Here is a 27,109-nt window from a genome sequence, read left to right as displayed (position 1 = left end):
CCAATCTTTTTCTGACCCATAAACTGGTCAAAAGACATTTTTAGAAATCTTCTTCCCTCCCCATATCTTAGTACAATATTCTATCATTTTTTGCTTATCTTTCCCTAGGGTTCCAGGGAAATATCTCCAATTATCTAAGATATATGCCAGAGGGGTATCCTTTGGTACAGTGGGTACCCTTCCCATGGGAGTCGAAGGCTTGCTTCCCTTCGCCCCCATCTTCTGGAATATCTCCACACACACACGTACTCGCTCCTCTTGTTCCTGGCCCAGTCCCTCGCGGGAGATGGAAAACGCAGTACTTAAGAGTCCACACTTGCTTGGCTCAGTATATCAAACCTCTCATTCGTTATATTCCAGGAAACCCAATCCCGCCCGAACGGAAAACCCGTGAGAAATTTCACCGTGAACAGTTTCGCTCTGCGAATAATTTCACTACTTACGCGTCCTGCGTCTTCGTCCGGACTCTCGTGCACAGGATTTTTATGGGATTTTTTACCGGTCTCTCCTTTGCTCATTATCCTAGACTTTAGGTTCGTCGGTAAGGTTAGGGTAAGCTATTGGTCGCGGGACCACGAAATGTCGCGGGGCGCCTCCCCGGAGGACCAAAGCCCACCGTTCCTTATCCGAGTCACGACACCAGAAATTGTTATAAATTTACGCCACAATGGATCATAATCCAATTAGAATTTTATTAATTACAGCAAGTAGGATATGAGCAAAGACAGCGCTGGGCGGCGGGGGAGTTTCTGCTCCCTCTCTGCCGCGCCGATTCATTCAAACAGCCCTCATTTTTATCCCGTTCTTTCAATGAATTCCCGAGGGGTCTCCTTTGTTTAAGCTTGCAGTTTCCTTTTGTTTACGTAAGCAGTCGGTGAGTAATGGAGGTTATCTTTATCTTGTATCATCAGTCCCCAGGTGTGTTTGGTTTCCTTATCTTGCAAATGTTGTGTCCGCAGGCTATTTGCGTATCCTCGTTTCCTAATCAATACCTTAGTCTGTAAGCAGTCTGTATTTTCTCACCCTCCGTTTCCTATCCTCAGTCTGTGATTTCTCACAAATCCGTTTCCTAACTTATTTATATATATCTTAATAAACAATACCTCAGTCTGTGGTTTCCCACACTCTGATGTCCCTTCTGTCCCTTTCTCACCCCCTCATCCCCTCTGTCACACCCCTGCCACCTCCTGCGGCTTTTGGGGGTCACTTGAAGCTGTCCCCCGTCCCTCCCCGGCCCCCCAGGACCCTCCGGCTAGCTGTCCCCTCCAGGGGCCGGGGTTTTGTCGTGGTCCCGCTGCCCTGGGCTTACCAGGCAGCGGCTGGGTTAGCACGGTCCAAGCGGCAGCGTGCCTCGGTCGCCGCTAGGGATGGAGATAAAGAGACGAAGAGAGGTCAGTGGTATACAGTCCAGAGAGATTGTATTGCCTGAACGGTTGCAGGGACCAAAGACCCCGGGCTACTGCCCAGATACAGTTTTATATAGCAAAATTAAGAGATAAGGTCTAAACAATGGAGACAGTGTCCAGCTTAGGCGCATCAGAATCAACCCAGGGGTCAGGTCAAATGGGAACTGCTCAGGGGTGGGGAGAAGGGGGTTCACAGAGAAATGCTGAAGCAAAACTTTCCAAAAACAATGGGGCATACAAAAATGTATATTTTCCTCAGTTTCCCATTCCCAAGACCTTTCTAAAACCCTTCCTCCACACTACCACGCCAGCATGATAGCAACACCCCCCACTGTCCCCTCTTCTTGCCCAGGGAGACTTAAACTGTCTGTGTTTCCCACAGTTTCTGCTCAGTCAGGCCTCAGATATCGGGCCCCTTTATCAGCTCCATTGCTTTACTCTCTGTTTTATTCCCTATATGGGGGCACCAGGGCTCTGCCCAATGGGGTTCACTGGGGATCATCCAGCCCTGATCCTCCCATGAGGTATGGAGCTGCAGCAGCACACCAAGCTCTTCCCTCACTCCAAGCTCTTCCCTCACGCGGGGCACTCACAGGGCTTCCTTTAGTGGTGCCTCCTTTGGTGCTGGGTCAAGTGAAAGCTCTGTGAGAAGCTCTTCCCACACTTCCCACACTCGTAGGGCCTCTCCCCAGTGTGGATGCGCCGGTGCCTGATGCGGCTGGAGTTGTGTTTGAAGCCCTTCCCACAGTTGGGGCAGCGGAAGGGCCTCTCCTCTGTGTGAATCCGTTCATGTAGAAGGACACTGGAGCTGGTCCGAAACCTCTTCCCACACTGGGGACACTCGTAGGGCCTCTCCCCAGTGTGGAAGCGTTGGTGTATTCTCAGGGCAGAGCTCCACCCAAAGCTCTTCCCACATTCCAAGCACTCATAGGGCCGTTCCCCAGTGTGGATCACCTGGTGCTTGATCAGACTAGACCTGTGTCTGAAGCCCTTCCCACACTTCCCACACTCGTAGGGCCTCTCCCCGGTGTGGATGCTCCGGTGCTCAGTGAGGCTGGAGTTGCGGTTGAAGCCCATCCCGCAGTTGGGGCAGCGGTAGGGCCTCTCCTCTGTGTGAATCCGCTCATGTTTGAGGACATCAGAGCTGGTCCGAAACCTCTTCCCACATTTCCCACACTCGAAGGGCCGTTCCCCAGTGTGGATCCTCTGGTGCCGGATCAGGTGGGAGCTCCGGCTGAAACCCTTCCCACATTCCAAGCACTCATAGGGCCGTTCCCCAGTGTGGATCCTCTGGTGATAGATCAGGGTGGAGCTCTGGCTGAAACCCTTCCCACATTCCAAGCACTTGTGGGGCTTCTCCCTGCCATGAGGCTTCTCCACCAGCTCCGAGCTCTGGCTGGATCTCCGCCCGCCTTCCTGGCTCAGGGGGCTCTTTCCTCCCTGCAGCTCCCTGGGCTGGGTTTGCAGCTCCTCCTCCTGCAGCATCTCCGGGACTTTTCCTCCTCCTCCATCCAGCCACGCCCTGGCAATGACAAATCCTGGTTTGAGGGAAAAACAAGAGAAGAGCTCCTTGGACTGGAGGTTCCTCCTTGCCCAAGTTCATCTCAGGAAGTCATTGGGAATCCTGTGTCTGTAAGAACCTCCAAAACACCAAGATTCAGCCCAAAAATCCCACAAACTTCAAGACACAAATCAAAAACTCCCCGAACATCACCACTCAGCAAAAACCTCCTTCAAAAGATAAAGATTCAGCTGCCACATAAAACCAAAGCACCAACATTTAGCCCAAGAAAGCTCAGAAACACCAAGATTCACCCCATGAAAATCGTGGATCCCGCTCCACAGTTACCTGCTGCATGTGGGGGGAGCACCACTCCTGGGGCTGGGGGGAGGCTGCAGACACAGGGAGGGGTGGAACCTTCTGCTGCTTCCTCTTTCTGCTCCTCCTCCTCCTCCTCTTGTGTCTCTACTCTTCCTCACACTCCTCTTCCTCCTGCTATTCCTCCTTCTCTGGCACAATCCCACCCTCTCCTGCCACTTGCATCCTTTGACCATTCTGTTCCTCAAGCCTGCTTCTCCTTCCCTTCTCCTCCTGCCCCCAGGCCCAGCACCCACTGCCGGCTCCCTCTTCCCCCCAGCCCCACAGCATCCCAGCGCAGGGGCAGGGATGGAGCTGGGGCAGGTCGGGCTGGGGCAGCGCTGGGCTCTCGGCCGCTCCCGCCCGCACTCGGTCCCCACTGCAGCCGCTCCCGCCAGGACAGCGCGGGGGGGCCCGGCCTTGGCGCTGCCCCACTCCCACCTCCCCAAATTCCCCTCGCGGGGCCATGGGGCCGAGGGGGGGCGCAGGTGGGGTCCAGGTGGGGAATGCTGAGATAATTTTAAGAGTGGGTCCCCAAGAAGAAGAATTGGAATTTGTGGTAGACACAGGGGCAAAAAGAACCTTTATGTTAAATATTCCAAAAGGTTATAGTGTAAGCAAAGATACCGTAATAGTAACAGGAGCAAAAGGAGAGAGTTTCACAGTACCCGTTATTAAAAATGTGGTAATAGAGGGAGAAACTAAATTTTGGATGAGGGATGTTTTCTTGGTCCCAGGGGCAGGTAGCAATTTATTGGGACAAGATTTACAGGTGAAATTAGGAATAGGGGTTGTTCCAGAAGATGGGAAGATGACAGCTAGACTTTTAAAACTAGGCCAGGAGGATGGAAGAAGAATTAACAAGGAAGTTTGGGCTGGGGAGGGAAATAGGGGAAGATTAAATATTGACCCCATAAAGATTACAACTGAGGAAAAAAAAATTGTCCCATACATGTACGGCAGTATCCTGTACCTTTAGAAGGACGGGAATGTTTAAAGCCAGTAATAGAAGGACTAATAAAGGATGGACATTAGAACCTTGTATGTCTCCCCATAATACCCCAATACTCCCAGTAAAGAAGCCTGACGGGAGCTATAGACTGGTACAAGACTTAAGGGAGGTTAACAAAGGAACTCAGACCTGCTATCCAGTGGTACCAAATCCTTATACTCTTTTCAGTAAAGTTCCTCCCCAGCATCAGTGGTTTAGTGTAGTGGACCTTAAAGATGCCTTTTGGGCTTGCCCATTAGCCCAGGAGAGCAAGTTATCTTTGATTCTGAATGGAAGGACCCACTAACTGGAGAAAACAGCAATTAAGATGGACAAAACTACCACAGGGGCTTACAGAATCCCCAAACTTATTTGGACAAGCTTTAGAAACAATACTACAAACTTTCCCCACTCCCCCTGAAATACAAATTATCCAATATGTGGATAATCTTTTACTTTCTGGGGAAGCTGAAGCTGAAGTTAGAGAGGCTACTATAAAGCTTTTGAATTTTCTTGGGGAAAAAGGATTAAGGGTATCAAAAGGGAAGCTGCAATTTGTAGAATCAGAGGTAAAATATCTTGGACACTTGCTTAGTAAGGGTAGTTGGAAGCTCAACCCAGACTGAAACACAGGGATTCTATCCCTTCCCCCTCCCTCTTCAAAGGGGGAAATCAGAAAGATACTCAGATTATTGGGATATTATAGATTGTGGATTGAAGGATATACACAGACAGTAAAATTTTTGAATAAAAAAAAATGACAGAGGGAGATGATATAAAATGGATCAAAAAGGAAAATGAAAAATTAAGAAAAAAGAAGTTAAAACTAGCCCCAATATAAACTTTAAGCTTACCTTCACTAGCAAAACCCTTTCATTTATATGTAAATGAAAAAAAGGGGGTAGCTCATAGGGTTTTGTTTCAAGAGTGGGGAGGAGTAAAGAGACCCGTGGCTTATTTATCAAAGATGTGGGATCCAGTAAATCAAGGCTGGCCAGTGTGCATTCAAGCTATAGCAGCTACTGCAATCCTAGTAGAGGAAAGTCATAAACTGACTTCTAGAGGTAAATTAATTGTGTGCACACCTCATGCAGTACTAAATTTCTTCCAATTTGCATTGTGATTTTTATCTTGAAATACATAACTTACTGTACTCTAGGATTGAAAAACTAGTTTACAGCTGTGACATAGCAAAACCTGCTATTAATTTGAGTCAATGCAGGCTGTTCAATCAAGTGTTCTCAGTGTGTAAAGTTAAACTAAAGGTAACACCAACCGCTTGGTAGATCAATGAGAAACAATTTTCCTTCCAACCAGTCCTTTTTCATGTACCCAAATGTGTTTTGCTTTCTTAGTTTTTTTGTTTTGCTTGTTTGCTGGTTTTTCTGGAAGTGCTAACTACTTGCAGTGTATCTAGAAGAGCAAATAAAATTGTGCATACAAAACACTTGTAAAAAAATAGGGCTCATTTTTTCCCACAATGGGAGGTGGCTACATATAGAAAAGGGAAACTACAAAGCTAGATGAAGAAAAAGGTTCAGTATCTTCTAATGTAAACAATTTGTTACTTCCAGCATCACAGTGGGTGTGTGACACACACATATGAAAAAGATGGTGAGGGAGATCTCTGTTTACTATAGTTTCCTATTTCTTGAATGAGTTAGAGAGCTATGAAGCAATTGTGATTCCTTGTGTGGATTACCCAGGCCTGCAGGGAGGGCTTGGCCATGGTTCCCTCTGTGCTGCAGGCAGCCCTGCAGCGTGGCAGCAGTGGCTTGCCTCTGGTGAGTTTGCAGGCAGGGTGCTCCAGCACTGCAGTGCTCAGGGGCAGTTTCCTATTTTGACACCAAAGCTTAAATTCAAGAGTGCCTCTTCCCATCCAGTTATTGTTTGTACTGTAAGAACCTCTTCAGAGAGTGTCTCCTGGCAGTCAAAAAGAGAGTATTGCAGAGATAAATTCCTTACTTGCTGTCTCCCCCACTGTATCCACATTTTGTCTATTCCCTCTTCAAATTATAGATTTGTAAAACTCATGCTCTGTGTCCTCAGATGCCCTTCCCAAATCAAACCTTGGCTTCTTTGCAAATTATATTGCACTAACAAGCATTGCCTTAAATTTTTTATTGCAGGCAAGATCACTTCAGAAGTAAGTTTTTGTTTACCTTGTTCCTACAACCCTTTCAAGCTTGTGAATGGAAAATTGTGACAGCAAAATAAGTCTTTAGTTTTAGCACTGTCAGCTGTGGGTAGCTGGTAGCCCTTGGTGGAGGGTGCTGTGAATTAAAGGCCTGCAGAACACACATAACAAAACTAATTAAATTTGTAAGGAAGTTGAAAAAGGAGGGAGAGGTGATTGGCAGACTCACCTCTCCAGGATGTAGGACTAATGTTAGAAAGTGGACTGATATTGGAATGTGGATGTTGAAATGTGAAAAGAGAAAAAGAGAGCGAAAGAGAGAGAAAGGGAGAAGAGAGAAGAAGAGAGAAAAAGAGAAAGAGAGAGAAAGGGAAAGAGAGAGAAAGAGAAAGAGCGAAATACACCCCAAAGTCCCCATACCATAGCTATTTGTAAGTTCTCCCCCATTCCTGCTAGACAGAGTGACAACAAGGGGAGGGGAGTGAGGAAGTACAGTCAAAGGCAAAGCTGTGAAAAAGAGGGAGAGCTGGACCACCAATAGAGATAAGATCAAAGCAGAGATAGCTGACTCTCACAATGTGCTTTATTTTTTTAAACAAGACTTCTTTTTTTTCCTTCTGATTTTTGTTGTTAAGGAAAGGAGGCTTTTGTTCTGAAGAATGGGTCTGTAAGACTAAAACAGTTGGATGTTGCCTAAAAAGCAAAAAACCAAGAGATGTGATACATCTTGTGTTAAATTTGGGCTAGTCTTTTTTTATTTAACTAATTATAGCTCACAAGAAGAAGAATTGGCCTCTGCAGCAATTAGCACAGCTGGATACAAGAAGAAGAAGCAGCTACAGAAAAAGTTTTTAGTTAAACCCAGAAAGTTTTGAAGAAAACTAATGGTGAAAGTTAATGCAGTATTGTTTTTCTTTTAACACTGTTATTAAGAAGTCCTTTCCAGGTACTACTAAAGCAGCAATCCCAACCATGGAAAAGAGGGTGAATTCATGCCAGCAAAATAAAAGAATTTGTGAAGAAACGTGAGGAATGGACTATCACATCTAAACCAGGTGATACCAAATTGACTTTCAACCAGGACTGGGTGGTAATGGTTTGGGAAGACCCACATGATCCAAGGCAGGTACAAAGAATAACACCTAACTGAGAAATAAGGCAAAGCTTGCATCACTGGTTCTAAGCCCTGCCTGAATAAGCCCTGAGACGCCTCCGACACCTCCTTGGCAGAGGAACACTGCCACTTCAAACAGGAGGATCGGGAGTGTTTGAGTCAAAGAGTTCTGATAGTCTGGCCTTAGCCTGTGACTTGTACAGGCAAGAAGGGAAATTGCCATTAATACTATGCTGTATACTTTATTTGATTCATCCCCATATTGGACATGGCAGCTGGGTTATAAGTGAATGTTTAAATTATGAGAATAATTGGCATTGTAGCTCACAAAATCTATGTTCTCATGGCAAGAAGTATTGAGTACTGAATCAATCCCCTATACAGAAAGACCTCAAAAACTGAAGTAATAAATTGCTTTTGTAGATGGGGATTATCAATGCCTGTGGACTGAGAGATACCTGAGGAATGGTGGAAAACCACAGTTAAAAGGTGTCAAAAACAATTTGCCTGGAAATGAGTAAAAAAGGAGTGACAAGGGAAACAGAGGGTAAGCCTGGATTGAGCACTGAACTCACCAGCGAGAAGATCACACGTACCTGCTGTGGGCAGCAGCCCCACAGGCAGGGGAGGTGGGGGTATAAGCCACGCCAGACCTCTGTCATTCCTGTTTCTGTCTCTCATTTGTTGTCTTTTCCCTTCTGAGATAGCAGCAAGATCGTGTCACAAATGCTACAGAAAGTATCACATGGAAAGAAACCAAAGTTCCTTTTTGTCACACACACCCATGTCAACAGGCACTGTTATAACCCATCCAAATTAAGTACCTGCAGGAAAAAGGGGGAAAATTATCACATTACAAAGAACTTAGGAAAAAGTAGTAATACTTGGGGCATGGAATGTCCAAAAGGAGAGAGATGGATTTGTTTTACATTTGATCTTAGAAATATAGTCCAAGATTCGGTAAAGAGACAGTTAGTAAAAAAAAAAGGGAAAACAAGCACAGCAGTCTAGCTCTGTGTTAACCCCAAATTATATCCTGAGTCATATTAAATGACTCCAAGCAGTTATAGAGAAGATAATAAACAAAGCTGCTCAGGCATTGGAATTAATATGGAGTCTGCAAAGCCAAACATCACCTGCAGTGCATTAAAATAGGTTGGCTTTACGCTAGTTATTGGCTAAAGAATGGGGTGTACAGATTGTTGAAAATAGATGGCAATGAGGATGCCATCCTGGAAAAAACAAAGGATATCAGAAAAAAATTATGACCCAGGTATCAGTCCAAAAATGGGAAAATAACGTTAAAAACTAGCAGGTGGGGTAATGTATTGAGAATGGGATGGTGGAAGAAATTAGGATTCTTCCTTTTATGTGTTACAAGTGTTTTGATATTTCTTCTTTGTTTAATCCCATGTTTTATTTGATTACCAACAGAGTCCAAAGAATGCAGGAGGACAGGAAATATTCTTTATAAATCATTTGGCTTGCGCAGTAAGAGGTGGGATTGTGAAAAATGCATATTTATGATTGGCTTTTCACAAATGTTACAATGAATATTATATGTGTAATGTTAGAAAGTTATGCTGTATTAATTCCCTTACATATTGTGTTAAGTGTAGTTTTAGGTTACAACATTATGTTAAAATAGAGACAATGTATGTGGGGGGAGTTTTCTTTTTAGGAATGAGATGCTCCCTTCGAAGAACACCTAAATCTTCCAAAGGAGAGGAATTTATGGCTTCTTATCAGGAGAAGCTAATTTCTTCAGGCCTTGCTCAGACTTGAAGATGCCAGGGGATTAAAGGGAACAGCTGACATATAACAGAGTTTCTTGTTTAGAACAGAATGTATGCATAACGATGAAGGATGTATGAATATGCAACAAGTGTCTTTGTTTAAGGGTGATTCCTTTGTTCACAAGTCATGCTTTTCTTGACTTAGGGTCCAAGAGCATCTGGACATCCGTAATTCTTTGCTCTTTTTGTCTTGTAATTGTCCTAACTCTAATTGTATTATTATTTTTATAACCATTTTATTATTATTAAACTTTTAAAATTTTAAAAACCAAGTGATTAGAGTTTTTCAAAATTTTCAAAACTAGATGAGATTTAAAGGTGACCCTTTAACTCATGAACAATAAATAGATGATTTGAAGGAAAACAAAAAAGCAGTAGATTGTGGGGGGTGCACAACTGAGGCTGCTGAAGGCTGCTGAGGAAGAGAAGCTGCATTCCAGGCACCCAGGAGGAGCTTCAGAAATGCAAATTAACACTGCTGGGGCAAACTGGGGACAATGTACCTGGCTCTTCTTGCCTGGGGCAGGAATTGGCTGATTCCCTCTGCCCCTCACCCCAGGCTCTGCCTGCTTGCAAGGATGGAATCTGCACAGCTGAAGGCAGAGCCCATGCTGAGGATCTCTGACTCTGCAACAGAAATGGCTGAAGCTGCAAAGGGAAACAGCAAATGGAGAATGTTGGGAAAACTTCACTAAAATAAGGGGGGGGTCATCCCTCTGCCCACTCCAACATCTGCTGTCACTGTCTGTGCTGTACAGGGTGTATCAGAGCACTGGGGGTTTTGCTAGAACAAGTTCAGGGAAATCAGTTGGAATTCAAGTATATGATGAAGGACTAAGAAAAAAAATGGTCAATTGATGCAGCCCCAGCTTGAGGGAGCACCCAAACATGGGGAAAAGATGAACGGCCACCAGAACAAATCCTACAACACCATGGACCAGCCCCTGGGAACCAAAATGATTTTGTGAAAAATGCATGTTATATGGCTCTGTGCAGATAGTTACTACATGTATTATGTTATAATGATAACTTGTGCTGTATGAACATTTTAATAGTATGGTAAACGTAGCTTTGTAGATAAAATGAAGCTTTAGTAGTTAAAAGAGAAAACATGCATGTGTGTGTGTGGGGGGGGGGGGGTTAAGGAATGAGAACACCTAAATTCGCTCAAGGAACACCTAAATTCTCCAGAGAAGAGCAATTTATGGATTTCTTACTAGAAGAAGTTAATTACTTCAGGCCATGCTCAGACTGGAGCATGCCGTGGGGATTAAAAAAAACAGCTGACATACAACAGACAGAGTTACTTGTTTTAAATAAAATGTATGCATAACCATGAAGGATATAAGAATATGCAACAGTGTATTTTTTTAGGGGTGATTCCTTTATTCACAAGGTATGGTTGTTGTGGCTTAAGTGCCCAAGAGAGCATCCGGACATCTGCAAGTCTTTGCTTTTTAATGTCTTGCAATTGTCCTAACTCTAAATTTTTATTAGTCTAATTGTATTCCTACTTTTATAACCATTTTACTAGTATTAAACTTCTAACATTTTAAAAACCAAGTGATTGGCGTTTCTCACAAATTCATATCAGGAGACAGAGAACCCATTTATCATTTCAATGGCATCATTACATTACAAGCTGTCCTCAGAATAAGAACCAACCAGACAGCTCCAGCTCCTGACCTTCCTGCCGACCAAGCCACTGAAACGAGGAACACAACATTTCACCAGAGAATGGGATCAGATTATCTCTTAGCAGAAAAAGCAGGAGTTTGTGGAAAACTAAATGGCTCAAACTGCTGCTGGTAAAGAGATGACAAGGGAAAAGTGGTGAAAAAGCTAACAAAGGAAATAGGAGAGCAGTTTATGTATTGGTCAAACATGGAAAGGATGGATATAGGACACAGTTTCGTGGTTCCCTGGCACACCAGGGGTCAAACGAATGCTGCTTCTCCTCTTCTGTGCTGCAGCAACTCTCATCTTTTTACCATGCTCCACACCTTGGCAGTGCAGCTCATCCAGCAGCTGAGCCAGGGCATGCAGCTGGCAGCCAGGCCTCCTGATCCACAAAGGGCTACAAAAGGACAGGGAATGAGGGCACCGAGAATAATCCCAAAACCAAAGAGGACCCGGGAAGGACAAAACAGAGTCAAGGAGTGAATCTGCGTGGAGATAGGGCCGGGCACTTGTAGATAAGGGGAGAAACCACCAGTTCCAATAAATGTTACAAATTGACCCAGACAGCTGCTCAAAGTCCCCGCTACATTCCCGAACTTCGAGGAGAAGAACAAAGACTTAACAGAGCCATGAATATCGGCTGTTCTACAAAAGGAGGGTGCACATTAACGAGGACAGGCTCCAGGCGCATCGGGAAGTCGGAACCTTCCAAGGAACTCAGCCGGTGGGCAAAGGCAGAGGGAGATCGGCCGGGAAAATGAGGATAAAAAGGAGGCTGCGGACTACAGCCACGGCAGAGAGCGCACGGCAAATGCCCCACGGCCTCTGCCCCTGCTCGGCAATAAAGTCACTTTGACAGGACTCCTCGCTCTCCGCCGGGCACACGAACCTCCGGCGACGGGAATTTCCCCGCCCGCTCCCGGCCGCGGGGCAGCCCCTCTGTCCTACCCACAGCAGCCGGGCCGAGCCAGCGCTGCTCCGGCAGCGGCTCCTGCCCGGCCCCGGCGGGAAGGAGACCGCGGGCAGCCGCTCCCGCAGCGCCCTCAGCCCGGGGCCGGCACGGGCCGGACACGGCACCGGCGAGCCGCCGGAGCCCCCTGCCGCCCCCTCCGCCCGCAGCCGGCCCCGAGCCCCCGCAGAGCCCAGCGCGGCTCCCACCTGCGCCGGGGCCGCCTCCGAGCTCCGCCGCCGCCGCCGCCTCACCGCGCTCCGGCCGCTGCCGCCGCTGCCGGGCCCGCGCAGCCGCTCGGCCAATGGCGGCGCTGCGCGGCCACGGCCGCCCTCAGCCCGCCGCCGGGGCCGCGCCGCGCCCCGCTCCCACCAATCAGCGCGCCGCGACCGCGACTGACGGCACCGGCGGCCAATGGCAGCGAGCTCGGGGCGGGCTCTGCGCACGGCCCCGCCTCGCCCCGCGCTCTCGGCGCCCCCGGGCTGCGTGAGGGGAAAGCCGGAGATGAGGAACAGCCCCGGCACGGGCCCGGGCCGAGCCGGGATTGAGCTGCCCACACAAACAAACTTCTCCGCGCCTCCCGCCACGGCTTTCCCGGCCCTGCGCCTCCCGTGCCTCCGCCTCTGCGGGAAGCCCAGGAGCCTCACTTCTCCTGCCCCTCGTTTGCGCATCAGTGCTTCGCTTTGATTTCCCCCGAAAAGGGAAACCTGCCCCAAGCCCTGTGGGTGGGTGGGGCAGGGGAGAGATTTCTGGCAGAAAACTCCAAAGACTCGGAGCAGGATAAGGAGAAGTCAGTGCAGAGCCTTAAATGCAGCTTTCCCCACGGCTCCCTGCTCCCAGCTGCACCTCCTCCCCCGGCAGGGCAGGAGACAGGGAATGGGGCCATGCTCAGCTCATCCCCCGGGGCTTCTCCCTCTGCTCAGGGACAGGAGTCGTTCCCTGCTGCACCCTGCGCTCTCTCCCGGCCGAGACTTCTCCAGGAACTTCTCGGAGCGGAGTCCATCCCCTGGGCACAGCCCCCTCCGAGTGCTGCAGCGTGGGTCACTGTGCCACGGGCTCAGTCCTGCCAGGGTCCCTGAGGAGAATTTTGGGGTTTGGGGCGTGGCCGGAGCCCCCGGGGGGAATTTTGTGGCGGTTTTGGGGATTTGTGGCGGTTTTGGGGATTTGGGGCGGGTTTGGGCGGGGCCAGAGCGAAAGCGAAAGCGATGGCGGGAGCGCGGCTGGCGCTGGCGGGTGAGGAAGGGGCGAAAAACCCCAAAAATCGGGATCCCAAATCCGCCCCGACCCCAAATCCCGGCGGATCCGAGCCCCGCCCCCCCCCCTCAACCCCAAATCCTGGGAAATCCCCTCAAATTTCGGAAAACCTCAAAAATCCATAACCCCAAAAATCGCAACCCCCAAATTCGGGACATTCCCGGAACCGGGACCCCCAAAATTCCCCACTCAAAACTTCCCAAATTCCTGCACTCCCCCCCCCACCAAAAAAAAAAAAAACCTGCCTCAAATCTCCCCGGGGACCCCAAAATCTTCCCCAAGACCCCCCCCAGCACCCCCAAATCCTTCAAAGACCCCCCAAATCCTGTCCAGGACCCCTTTGCGACCCCCCAAAATCCCCCAGGAACCCCCCAAAGTCCCCCAGGAGCCCCCAGATCCCCCTATACCCCACCCCGGCACCCCCAGATCCCTTCTCGGACCCCCCCCAGGACCCTTCAAAATCCCCCAGGACCTGCCGAATTCCCCCCAACCCCCCCCCAAGGCCCCCCAGGTCCCCTTGGACCGCCCGAAATCCCCCAGGACTCCCGAATTTCCCCCAGACCCCCCCAGGACTCCCCTAAATCCCCCCAAGGACCCCCCGGATCTTCCTCAAATCTCCCGAAGCCCTCTTGAAATCCCCCAGGACCCCCCAAACCCCCTCGGGACCCCCTAAACCACTCCGGACCCCCCCTGGATCCCCCCAAATCTCCCACGACCTCCCTAATCTCCCCCAAAACTCCCCCAGGACCTCCCAAAACCTGTTCAGGACCACCTAAACGCCCCCCAGGACCCCCACAACCACCCCAGGACTCCCCCAGATCCCCCCCAGGCTCCCCCGAAATGCCCCCTAAGACGCCCCCAAATCTCTCCAGGAGTCCCCAGAGCCCCCCCTGGATTCCGAAAGCCCCCTAGAACCTTCCCAAATTCCGCCAAACTCCCCTCAAATGCCCCCGAAACGCTCCCAGAACCCCCCAGGACCCCCCAAAACCCCTCTTTGTCCACCCAAGACCCCCAAAATCCCCCCCAAATTCCCCCAGACCCCCTAGGACCCCCCACATCCCCTCTTTGCCCCCTCAAGCCCCCCCCAGCCCCATATTTTTGCCCCCCCAGGGCTGTTCCTGGCCTGGGGGGGGGTGGCGGTTTTTGGGGACCCCCCCCCCGCCCTGCGCTGCCCCCTGCTGGACGAGCGCGGCGCCCCCTCCCCCCGCGGGGCCCTGCTCCGGCTTCTGGGGGGTCCCGAGGCCCCCCCGGCCCCCGGCCCCCCGCGGGACCCCCAGAACGCCTTCGATGTCATCGGTGCGAGACCCCCCAGTTGAGGGGGACCCCCGCGGTTCTGGGGGGGGGCGGGAAAGGCTTCTGGGGGGTCCTGGGGGGGGTTCGGGAGTGATTTTGGGGGGTCCTGGGGGGGGTTGGGGGCGATTTTGGGGGGTTTTGGGGGCGATTTTGAGGGCGATTTTTGGGGGTTTTGGGGGCGATTTTGAGGGGTTTTGGGGGTTTTTCTGGGGGGTTCAGGGGCGGTTTTCAGGGGATTTTGGGGGGTTTTTGGGGGTGATTTTTGAGGGCAATTTTGGGGGGCTTCTTGGGGTGTTCTGTGGATGTTTTGGGGGCATTTTTGGGGGATTCTAGGGGGTTTTGGGGGCATTTTTTGGGGTTGTTTTGGGGTGACTCCTGGAGGGTTTTAAGGGAATTTTGGGGGAAATTTTTGGTGTTTTTTTGTGGGGTCCTGGGGGGGGGTTGGGGGTGATTTTTGGGGGGATTTTGGGTGGATTTGCTGTGATTTTGGAGTGCAGCTCACCCCCTGCTCTTTCCCTTTTCCTGCAGTCCCCTGGGGGGTGCTGAGGGGATTTTGGGGGTATTTGATGGAATTTTGGGGGTATTTGATGGAATTTTGGGGGTATTTGATGGGATTTTGGGGTGCAGCTCACCCCCTGCTCTTTCCCTTTTCCTGCAGTCCCCTGGGGGGTGCTGAGGGGAGTTTGGGGGGATTTGATGGAATTTTGGGGGTGTTTGGTGGGATTTTGGGGTGCAGCTCACCCCCTGCTCTTTCCCTTTCCCTGCAGACCCCTTGGGGGTGCTGGGGGAATTTTGGGGTCCCTCCCGGCAGCCCCCCCGGTGCGAGCTCAGCCCCACGGCGCCGCTGCTGCCACCCCCGGGGACGTCCCCGGGGTCCCCGCAGTGCCACCCCGGGCTGGGGACGCGCTGGTGGCTCCTGGCCCTGGGGACGCCCGAGGGGGAGGGGACGGCGCTGCTGCAGCAGCGGGGAGGAGACCCGCCGCTCCTCAACGGTGAGGGGACACCGGGGACAGCTCTGTGTGTCACCTATGTCACTGTCACCTGTGTGTGGCACCTGGTCACCTGTGTCATTGTCACCTGTGTGTGGCACCTGTGTGTCACTGTCACTTCTGTGTCACCTGTGTTTGCCAGCTCTGTGTTTGTCACCTCTGTGTTTGCCACCCCACGGCTCCAAACGTCCCCGGTGTCACCCCATGTTCCCCATGCCAATATCCCAATGTCCCCATTGTCCTCACATGCACAACATCACCCCACTGTCCTGATGCCCCCACACTGTCCCCATGTCCCCGATGTCCCTGATGTCCCCAATGTCCACCCATTATCCCCAATGTCTCTGATGTCCCCGATGTCCCCCCACTGGGGGACAATGGGGACAATGGGGGGACATCAGGGGCATCGGGGACATTTCCCCAATGTCCCGGATGCTACTGATGTCCCCGATGTCCCCCTGTTGTCCCCATTATCCCACACATCTCCATTGTCCCCTTGTCCCCGATGTCCCCCCATTGTCCTCATGTCCCCCATTATCCCCATGTCCCCGGTGTCCCTAGTGTCCCCAGTGTCCCCCTGCCGGTGATGCCCTGCCCCACCCCGCAGTGTCCCTGATATCCCCCCATATCCCCGGTGTCCCCGATGTCCCTAGTGTCCCCACACATCCCCGATGTCCCTGATGTCCCCACACATCCCCGATGTCCCCAGTGTCCCCGATGTCCCCGCACCCCATGACTACCCTGTCCCGCCCCACAATGTCTCTGACATCCCCCCACATCCCCGATGTCCCCAGTGTCCCCGATGTCCCCACACCCCTGACGCCCTGTCCCACCCCTCAGTGTCCCTGTTAGTGTCCACGCAGACGCCGCAGACGCGGGCGCTGCTGGGGGCGCCGGGGCAGCTGCACTGCGCCTTCGCGCCCCCGGCCGAGCCCTTCACGCTGCAGTGGCTGCGGCACCGCCACGGCGCCACGCGGCGCCTGCTGGCCTTCGACTCGGCCGCCGCCCGCCGCACCGAGGCTGCGCCGGGGGTGCTGCTGTTCCTGGGGGGCCACGGGAGCCCCCCCGGCACCGCGCAGGTGAGGGGAGGGGAGGGGCTGCGGAGCCCTGCGGGGACAGCGGGGGGCGCCACCGAGCAGGGGGGTGTCGGGTGCTCCCGGCCGCCTCTTGGCCACTATGGGGCGCCACTGGGCAGCCTCGGTCCTCCCGGCCGCTAGGGGGCGCTGGGGGCATGAAACCGCTTTTGTCATCCTGGCCACCAGGGGGCGCCGCTGGCACTGGAAAGCCTCGGTCCTCCCGGCCGCTAGGGGGCACTGCGGGCATTGAACAGTTTTTGGAAAGTTTTGGGAGCATTTTTCAGGGAAAATTTTTGGGAAGTCCTGGGGGGGTTCGGTGAGTGATTCTGGGGGGTTTTGTTGTGGGGGGGCTTGGAAGCATTTTTTGTGTTTAGGGGGGTCGTTTTTGGGGGCATTTTTTGGGGGTTTTTGGGCACGGCCATGGTCCTCCCGGTCACCGGGGGGCGCCGCTGAGGCCGAACGTTTCCTCGGTCCTCCCAGCCGCCGGGGGGCGCCAGGGAGGTGTCGCTGCAGCTGCCGCCGCTCTCGGTGTCGGACGACGGCGCCTTCGTCTGCTCCATGAGCACGCCCCGCGGGCAGGTGCAGCAGGTGCTGCGGCTGCACGTGATTGGTCAGTGCCGGGAATGGGCGGGGCCGGGGCTCCCAGTATGTCCCAGTCCCTCCCAGTACTTCCCAGTTCCCTCCCAGTATGTCCCAGTCTTCTCCCAGTATGTCCCAGTTCCCTCCCAGTCCCTCCCAGTTCCTTCCCAGTCCCTCCCAGTCCCTCCCAGTATCCCCAGCTCACTGTCTCGTGTCCCAGCCCCTCCCCGGGTGTCCCTGCTGCCGTCCCGGCTGTCCCCGGGGCTCCCGGCCGAGCTGCGCTGCGACGCCGTCGGCTTCTTCCCGCTGGACGTGGAGATCCGCTGGGAACACCGCGCCCACGGACACACCCGGCCACGCCCGGGGGACACCTCGGGGGACAGCCTGGTGACCACCCTGGGGCCCAGCTGGAGCTCCGGGCACCGGCGCGCGGCCGACGGCACCTTCAGCCGCAGCGCGGGGCTGCGCGTGGCTGCGGCAGCACCGGGGGACAGCTACAGCTGCCTGGTGACACACGCGGCGTGGGACACCCCACACCGGGTCACTGTGGTGGTGGCAGGTGAGGGACACCTGAGGACACACCTGGGGACATCAGGGATGGGGTTTGGGGACACCTGGGGACATCAGGGACGGGGTTTGGGGACACCTGGGGACATCAGGGACAGGGTTTGGGCACAGCTGGGCATATTAGGGACATCAGGGACAGGGTTTGTGGACACCTGAGGACATCAGGGATGGAGTTTGGGAGACTTGAAAACATCAGGGATGCGGTTGGGGACAACTGGGGACATCAGGGATGGGGTGTGGAGGGTCTTGGGACACCAGGACTGGGGTTGGGGACACCTGGGATGGGGTTGGGGACATCAGGAATGGTGTTGGGGACATTGAGGATAGAGTTGGGAACACCAGGATGGGGTTGGGGACATCAGGAGTGGGGTTGGGGACACTTGGGGACATTAGGAACGGGGTTTGGAGGGTCTTGGGACACCAGGGATGCCTGGGGACACTGGGGACAGGGTTGGGGACACCTGGGATGGAGTTGTGGACACTGGGGACAGGGTTGGAGACACCTGGGAAGGGGTTGGGGATATCTGGGACAGGGTTGGGGGCACCTGGGATGGGGTTGGGGATACTGGGGACAGGGTCGGGGACACAGGCATGGAGATAGGGACAGCTGGGATGGGGTTAGGGGACACTGGGGACAGGGCTGGGATCTCCTAAGGGACATCAAGAGCGAGCTGGGGACATTGCGGGGTGGCCGGTGCCACCAGGACGGGCTCGGTGCCACCCAGGGGTGTTGGTGTCATCTGGGGGTGTCAGTGATGTGTCCCCAATGTCCCCACAGGTGCCACCATGCCCAGTGTGGAGGACATGGCGGGGATGGCCCTGGTGGCCTTCGTCATCGGGGGCTCAGCCTGCGCCTGTGGCCCTCGGTGGGGAGGTGACACCGGTGTCCCCAATGTCCCCGGTGTCCCCCTTCATCTCCATGTCCCCATGTCCCAGGTGTCCCCAGTGTCCCAATGTGTCCCCTCCTCTTCTCTCTCACTCCAGGGGGGCTCTTCATGTGACAGCTCCAATGTCCCCAAACCCCCAAAAATGTCCCCAACCCCCCCCAAAAATGTCCCCAACCACAAATGTCCCCAAGCTCCCCAAACTTCCCCAATGTCCCCAAATGTCCCCAATGTCTCAATGTCCCCAAATGTTCCCAAATGTCCCCAGTGTCTCAAAGTCCCCCCATTGTCCCCAAGATGTCCCCAAATATTTCCAGATTAAACCGGGGGGTGGGGGGGGTGACATCCCCCACAAACCGATGCATCCTGAGTGGGGATTGGGGACATTTGGGGACATCTGCGGACATTTCTGGAGATTTTGGGATGTTGGGGAGTTTGGGGACATTTAGGGAGGTTTGGGGACATTTGGGAACATTTGGGGACATTGGGGACACCGGGGGGGTTGGTGACACTTGGGGAGTTTGTTCCAGTTTGGATTTTAAGGTTCTTTTTTAAAGCATTGATTAAAAAACCCAAAGCACGAATTTAAAGTCATTAAAGAACCAATTACCCAGCTCCAATTGTTCACTGAATTTTTTTAAAAAAGCAATTTTAAAAAAGTTCTGTTTCCCATTTTAATGATTTTTCAGCAAATCTTCATTTTTGTCATGGGAGAGAGAAGGGCAAAAAAAGGAGAAAAAAATGGGGAAAAAAAGGAAAAAAAAGGAGATTTCCATTCCCATTGTTCCTTCATCTCCACACATCCAAATCAAGAGCAGGGAGTTATCAATAATCAATAGAAGGGAGTTATAAATAATCAATAGCAGATTATTATAAATCAATGGCAGGGAGTTATCAATAGTCAATAGCAGCGCATCATTCAATCTGCATTTTTCACAATATTACAAAGAAATCACTCAAATATTCATGATTGATTATTGGTCATTAATTAATAACCATTACAAAGAAATTGATCCAGTATCAATAATTCATTGATTATTAACTAATCAATATTACAGAGAAAGCAATCCAATATTGTCCAAGACTGAAGAAAAAAAACCAAACATTTTCCTGTTACCATCTGAGTAGGAGTTGCCTCGGGGCAGTTTTCCTTATCTGCTGTTAATGGCCCCATCAATGCCTGGCCACATGACTCAGAGATAACACCATCCAGGAGGAGGAGGTGATTAAGGACACACCTCGTGACTCATAATGACCCATTGTGAGATGCTCTGCCCAAGGGAAGGAGCTAGGCATTCCCACCTGGATAAAACTGGGGATTTCTAGACAGAGGGGAGCCTTTCCACAGGTTCTCTGAGAAGACACAGCAACTACATCTGCCATCCCAAGAGGACTGCAGCTCTTCCTATTCGGACTGCTACCAGCACGCTGGCCAGGTTGTATTCTGACTTTGTCAGTAGCCTTTCCCTTTGTATTATTGCATGTATTTTTGTCCTTTTCCCCTTTTCCCAATAAATTGTATTTCTGACTTGGAGTCTCTCACTGGTTTTACTTTCAAACCAGAACACATCACAAGTGACTTGTGGGAAGAGCAAATCTTCCTCAAGGCATTTTATGGAGGGTTAAGTTTAATTTCTGCTGAGTTTGTTTTGTCCAGTGCTCAGAGGATGCTCAAGGGGTCTCTGGTTTTGGTTTGGCCCCAATTTTCTTCTGATTTGTCTTTATCACTTAAAAACACCTTAAAAATGGCTAAAAAGAGTATTGACCAGACATGTCAAAAATCCCACCATTTAAAAGGTATTTGAGGTGGAATTTATGGTTTGGGAACATATTCTGGAGGATCTGTGGATTCTTGGGGGATATCTGGTAGTATTTTCCATACCTTTCCATTCCAAATGCCAAGGTGGATTGGTCTGTCACCTCAAAATTACTCAATCCCACTCAAAACTCCTCAATCTTACCCCAAAATAGGTGAATCCCACCTCAAAATGGCTGGTTCCCACCTCAGTCCCATGCCAAAATAATTTGATTCCTCAGCCTCCAGGGTGAGATAGAGTTGGAAGGAGATTGGGAGAAGTGAGATCCAAATTTGAGGTTGTGGGTTCAGGATTGTGTGGGGCTGGGCAAGTGTGATTTATTTTGATAATAAATAAAACTATCAGAATTATTGATTTCTGTCCCATTAATTTTCTGTCAGCTCTGGTTTGCTTTTCAAAGTGCCGCCTCCTCAGCTGATTTTGTTTGTGTCCTCCTGTCCCTGACTGAAAAGCAAGATGTGTTCTATTTGCCATCTGTATGGCAGTTGTCCTGTGTTAAGTGGGCAGTTTTTCCTTATCTCTTCCACAATCAATGCTCCCTCAGGGGAGACATCTGCTGATAATGAACCACTGAATGTCACTGCATGACTGATAAGAACTGTAACATCCCATTGTGAGATGCCCCGCCCAGAGGGAGGAGCCAAGCATTCCTACCTGCATCTAGTCTTGAGATTCTGGCCCACCAACACATCTTTTTCTGGGCTGGATTTTCCCAGAGGAACAGCTGCCCCTTCCTCTTCAGAAGAAGATTTCCATTCCTACAGGATCACTTCTCCAACAGAACCACACCTGACACTCCTGGAGGACTGCACCCACAGTTCCAATTAGACTGTGACCAACACCCTGTCCAACAGGGTGTCAGGTTGTATTCTGATTTTGTCAGTGTTGTTTCAGTTAACTGAAATGTTTATCTTTTAATTTTCTTCCCTAATAAAAAACTATTATTCCTGCTCCCATATTTTTACCCAACAGCCCCCCTTAATTTCCAATTTATAGCAATTCAGAAAGAAAGAGTCTACATTTTTCCATTTCAGGGGAGGCCCCTGCCTTTCTTAGCAGACACCTGTCATTCCAAACCAAAACACCTCCTTTCTCTCCTGCCTCTCTTTACCTGCTCTGTTTCTCTCTCAGTGTCTCCCTTGACTCAGGGCAGCTCCCACCAAAGACCCTGCCCTGATTTCATTCCCAATCCATGAGCTGCAACAACTACGGGTGAAATTATGAAGGCTGGCAGTGAAATGTCACTGTAAGATCTCGCTCCACTTGGCTTTTGGCTCTTCCATAAGAGCTTTTCCTTCAAGGGCAGGAACATTTTTCCTGGAAGGGAACTGCAATTCCAGCCCCTGGGAGTGTGTGCCATGGATCCCAGAGGGGCATTCCCGAGGCTCTCAGGGTGCTGCTCCTGCCGTGCCTCCCAAGGAGCTGTGCAGGGCAGGGGACAAGGTGCAGCAGCTGTGTTGGTGCTGCAGTGCCACAACAGGCCCTGGTTCCAGGAGTTTTCAAAACTGCAACAGCAGTTCCTGGGTTCCATGATGCCCTGCTGTGTCCCCATGGATATTTGGTGTCATGAAGTTCTTCAGTGTCACAATGGCCACCTCACTCCATGAGCTTCTGCAGTGTCCAAATGGCCTCCTTGGATGGGCTGTGTCACCATGGACCATTGGCTCCATGCAGCCCTGCTGGGTCACCATGGACTCCTTGGTTCCATGAGGTTCTGGAGGTGTCTCCATGGTCTCCTTGGATCCACAGTGTCACAATGGACCACTGGATCCACGTGGCCCTGATGTGTCACTATGGCCCTTTGGTTCCATGGGACCCCAGGGTCACAATTGACTCCTTGCTTCCACGTCACCCACTCAGTGCCAAAATGGCCCCTTCGTTCCATGAGGAGCACAAAAGATTTATAGAAAGATTGAGAAAATCCTGCTTAACACAGCTGCAAACATCTATTTGCCTTCCAAAGAGAGGTTAAAAGTGAGGATGGCACCAGCAGCTTCCATCTGCAACAGAGATCCAGGGAAAGGGCTGGGACAGAGAATTCAGCTGGGAGACTCAGAGAATTCTGCTTTCAGAGATCATTTCTGGTTACACTGTTCCTTGTAGAAAGGTGACACCATTCCAGGCAGCCTGTACTGAGCAGGTGGTTCCTGAGTGGGGTTTGTTGTTCAGGAAACCTGATCAAGCTTTTCCGTTCTTTCTTTCCCAAGAGGAAAACTTCTCCTGGGCCAGTATGCAGGCAGAGCCCTGAGGAGAGCAGGTGGGACACGGTGCAATGGGCTGGGACATGGAGCTGCAGAGCTCAGGGACAAGGTTCTGCTGCAGGGCACAGGGATGTCAGTGCCAGGTGGGCGATCCCAGACATGGTGAGGCTGGGGGTGAGGAGCAGCTTGTCCAAACAGGGTCAGTCCTCAAGGGGCTCATTCTTCTACATGCCCAGACCTCCTAATGAGACAGTGAGCATCAAGATCACCTGGGGAATGCTTCTATCAGCTCTTCACTGAACTGGAAACTAAGAATACTCACTTGATTAAAGAAAAAAATTCAGGAAGTGCACTTGGAAATCTTCTTCCTTTACAAGGACTCCAAACTGACTCCAATCAGCTGCACAAGCCCAGGAGATTTGCAGACAATTGGATGAAGACAAAGCGCCCCTGAAGGATTCCTGCATTTTGATGATCCCCATGGTGGATTTGGGGCTTAGTCCAGAATCCTCAGGCACTGAGAGAAGGCTGAAGAAGCTGCTCAAGGAGTCAGAAGCAAAACGCCAAGTCCCTTGGAGCATCACTGGGCCCCACTGAGGGCAGGGACTGCCAAAGGCTCTCCAGGGACTGGTGAGAGCAGATCCTTGAGACCAGGATTCCAGGGAGCCCAAGGCTCAGAGCAGGGAACTGCAATGCTGAGCAAGGCCTGGGCTGGCTGGGGGAAGCAGAAAGGCCAAGCCCTGAGCCCAGCCTGGCACAGCAGGGCCTGTCCCTCACGGGTGGCTCGGGGCTGTTTGTGGGGCAGGGGGGATGTGAGGGGCAGCAAGGACAAATGTCAGAAACCTGTGTGACCCTGTAGATCCTCATGGAACCAAGGGGCCAGTGTGACACTGTGCTGCCTCATGGAATCAAGGAGACCATTGAGAACTCAGAGACCCCAAGGAACCAAGGGTCCATGGTGACCTTGTGCAGCCGCAGTGTCACAGAGGAGCCATTGTGACACAGCGAGGGCACACGGAGCCGAGGGGCCACTGTGACACATCAGGGGTCTGTGGAACCACTAAGCCATTGTGCAATTGTGTCCTGGGTTATAAGATAAGTTTGTATTCTATTTGCCATCTGTTGGAAGTTGGGCAGGTTTGTTATCTCTCAAGAAGAATGGTTTGCTCGAAGAGGTAATGGTTTGTTAATGGGCCATTGACTGATTCAGTGCAGGGCTGGTAACATAACACCATCCCATTGTGAGATGTTCCACCCAGAGGGGGAAGCCAAGCACTCTTTTATTGTATAAAGGGGTAGCTTTTGGGGAGACGAAGCAGCCCTCTCTTTGCGGGATTTCGCAGAGAAGCAGCTCCTTCGGCAGCACTCCCGAGAAGCAGCTCCTTCGGCGAGATTCCCAGAGAAGCGGCTGGAGCGCGGTGAGGCAGCGTCGGCGGAGCTCGGAGGCAACCCCGGCGCAGAGGAAGACCAGCCCAACTGCCACCAGATCTTCAGAGAAAACTATACCCTTCTAAAGCTCACCACTTCAGCTGCAATTCATCAGCCACTGCAAGAGGAGCAGCTATCATTTTGACCGGACTGCTACCAGCACCCCGAATCCTCAGGTTCTGGACTTTATCACTAGTTTTGTTTGTACCGATTGCATTTGCCTTTTTAAATTGTTATCTAGTTTTCTCCTAGTAAAGAATTGTTACTCCCATTCCCATATCTTTGCCTGAGAGCCTTTTAATTTAAAAATCCTAGTAATTCGGAGGGAGGGGGTTTACCTTCTCCATTGCACAGGAGGCTTTTGACCTCCTTCACAGACTCCTGTCTTGTCAAACCAAGACACACTGCAAGGCCTCATGGAAGCACGGGGCCACTCTGACACTGCAGAATCAAGGGGAACATTGAGGCACTCCAGGGCTTCATGGAACCAAGGAGATCATTGTGACATTGTGGGGTTCCACGCAACCAAGGGAACATGGAACAGGTCTGGCTACCTTGACCACCCAGGGGCCAATTCTCATCTCCCTGTGAAACACTGGGACCATGTGCTTTTCTTTCTTATGGGAAAAAAACATTCACCTCAACTAGGGGCACATGGCCAAAATTGGGCATTTGATGCCAGAATTCCCTATATCCAAGGATAGCTCCCAGATAAAAGCTGCCAGGACTGGCAAGTCTGGCTGGCCTTGTCTTCCTGAGGGCTGGCATTTATTTGCCTCAGAAACATGGGGGCTCTGTGCTTTCCTTCCTAATGTAATGGCCAAAACTAAGATTCCACCTCCGAAATGCCATATGGCCAAGGATAGCCTCTAAACAAAAGGGGCCAGGAAAGCCAGATCTCGCTGGCTTGGCCTAAGGCAACCTCTCATCTTCTTCCAGAACACTTGGACTGCACGCTTCTCTTACCCATGGGAAAAAAACCCATCTATCTTGACCAGGCGCCCATGGCCAAAACTGGGATTCCACCTCCAAAACAACATACAGCCAATGATTGCTCCCAAGTGAAATGCCAGGAAAGACAAGTCTGGCTGCCCTCGGACCTTTGGGGGCTGTCTCTCACCTGCCTCGAAACACTGGGGCTTGCTGCTTTCCTTCCTATGGAAATGAACTGTCCTTATGTATGAAGAAATGAGCAAAAATGGAATTCAACCTCAGAAATTCCCTATATCCAAGGGTTGCTTTCAGACAAAAGCTATCAGGACAGAGAGGTCTGGCTGCCTTAGGCCTTTGATGGCTGCCTTTCATCTGCCCCTCAAACACAGGTGTTCCATCCATTCCTTCCTCCATAAAAGAACCATCCTTCTCCTCCAGGTGTCCATGTCAGAAACTGGGATGCCACCTCTAAAATTCCCTATATCCAAGGGTTGCTCCCAGCCAAAATCTGTCAGTACTGTCAAGTCTGTCTGGCTTTGGCCTCTGGTGGCTGCCCCTGCCACACTGGGGCTCGGTTCTTTCCTTCCCATGGAGATCACTGTGACACTGTGGGCACCTCATGGAACCAAGGGGATCATTGTGGCACCACTGGAGCCCATGGAACCAAGGGGCCATGGTGACACCGCGGGGCTTCATGGACCCAGAGACCATTATGACTCTGTGGGGCCTGATGGAACCATGGAGACCATTCCGACCCTTCAGGGCCTGGTGTCACCAAGGGGGCATTGTGACACCTCAGGGCCTCCTGGAAGCAAGGGACCATTGGGACACTGTGGGGCCCCATGGAACTGAGGGAACATGGACCAGGTCTGGCTGGCTTGGCCTGCCAGGGGCCACCTGACAGGTCTGGCTGATCTCAGAATGTCAAGGTCTGCCTCTCATCAGCTCCTGGAGCACTGGAGCTCCATGCTCTCCTCTGTATGGAAATAACCGTCTGTTATTTCACATGTCCATTGCCAAAATTGGTACCCTCCCTACAAAATTTCCTATTTGTAAGGGTATCCCTCAGAACACAATCTGGTGGCTCTGGCTGGCCTTTGCCTCTTGTGGTCACCTCTCATCCGCCCCTAAAACAGTGGTGCTCTGTTTCTTCATTCCTGTGGAAAAAAAAACTGGTCTTCACGTCCGGGGACCATGGCCAAAATTAGAATTAGCCACCGAGCCCAGCTGGGCTCATGGAACCATCTGCAGCCCTGGGCAGATATTGACTCTGCCAGTGCTGCCATCCTCCCTCCAGTGAGAGAAAAGAACACAGGGCAGGCACACAGAGGAGCAACATGAACACACCGAGGGCAGGGAAGGGGAAGTTGAGTCTCAGAATGGAGGGATGAGTGGATGCCTTGATCTTGGGGCTGAAATCCTCTGCTAAAGCTCTGGAGAAGGATGTCATTGATACATCAGACACTCCTTTTCCCTATAAGGCATTGAAAAGTATGGGGAGATGACTTGTTCAGCAAAGGCCTCCATGCTAAAGTGAGCAAATGTTGCAGTAGGTGTGATCCCATGAGAAGTTTGAACCAAGAAAGAGAGCACAGTGATGAGACCCTGTGCCCTCAGGAGGAGGAAGACCTCTGTTCCCAGAGATGAAGATGATTTCAGAAATAGGTGAAAAGAACTTTTGCTATTAAACAGCTCATCTTTTAAGTAATATCCCATAACATTGGCTATAAAGACAGCTGTGGGAAAAGCTGTGGAAAAATGGGAGGGACTTCACAATTACAGATTTTCCTGGGCATCTGCTATTCATGGAAATTAAAAGCCATGAGATAACTGTTTTCTTGTGGAGAAGTCTCCATAACATTAACAAGAGGAACTTTTCTCCCTTTTAGCTGACAATTTAGGTTTGATCTCTTTACACTGTCAGGTTGTACGAAGAGGGGAAGTGTTCTGAAAGTTTTGTCCTGATTCTTTTTACCCTTTCTTTTAGTTACTGTTAATAAACTTTTCTTTAGAAATTTAAAAGTTTATTTTAAAGTTCTGAGCCTACTTTGCCTTTCTCCTAATCCTATCTCACAGCAGAAAATGAGTAAGTATATTCTAGCGAGTGCACTGGTAATTAGCCAACACTGAATCCACCACACTAATTAATGCATTGGC

The 27,109-nt window shown here is 51.1% G+C and overlaps 3 protein-coding genes across 3 annotated transcripts in view; 2 read left to right on the top strand and 1 right to left on the bottom strand.

The window, feature by feature from the left end:
- The window catches only part of LOC144246561 (uncharacterized), a 1,050,450-nt gene that overhangs the window by 553,497 nt on the left and 469,844 nt on the right, over positions 1–27,109 (top strand). The gene's annotated exons all lie outside the window — the stretch shown is intronic.
- Positions 1,983–12,201, bottom strand: LOC144246440 (uncharacterized). Its single transcript, XM_077783833.1, is given in 2 exon segments — positions 1,983–2,944; positions 12,141–12,201. A coding segment is annotated over 1 exon segment (909 nt). The 5' UTR covers positions 2,892–2,944; positions 12,141–12,201.
- On the top strand, positions 13,137–18,690 carry LOC144246439 (tapasin-like). Its single transcript, XM_077783832.1, has 8 exons — positions 13,137–13,164; positions 14,296–14,481; positions 15,246–15,470; positions 16,308–16,546; positions 17,024–17,153; positions 17,343–17,681; positions 18,468–18,563; positions 18,674–18,690. Exons 1-8 carry the CDS (start codon positions 13,137–13,139, stop codon positions 18,688–18,690), a joined length of 1,260 nt encoding a protein of 419 aa, XP_077639958.1.

Source organism: Lonchura striata, chromosome 6 (genome assembly GCF_046129695.1).
Source record: "Lonchura striata isolate bLonStr1 chromosome 6, bLonStr1.mat, whole genome shotgun sequence".
Taxonomy (NCBI): domain Eukaryota; kingdom Metazoa; phylum Chordata; class Aves; order Passeriformes; family Estrildidae; genus Lonchura; species Lonchura striata.
The sequence above is the reverse complement of the archived record's forward strand: the minus strand, read 5'-3'. Positions and strand labels throughout refer to the sequence as shown.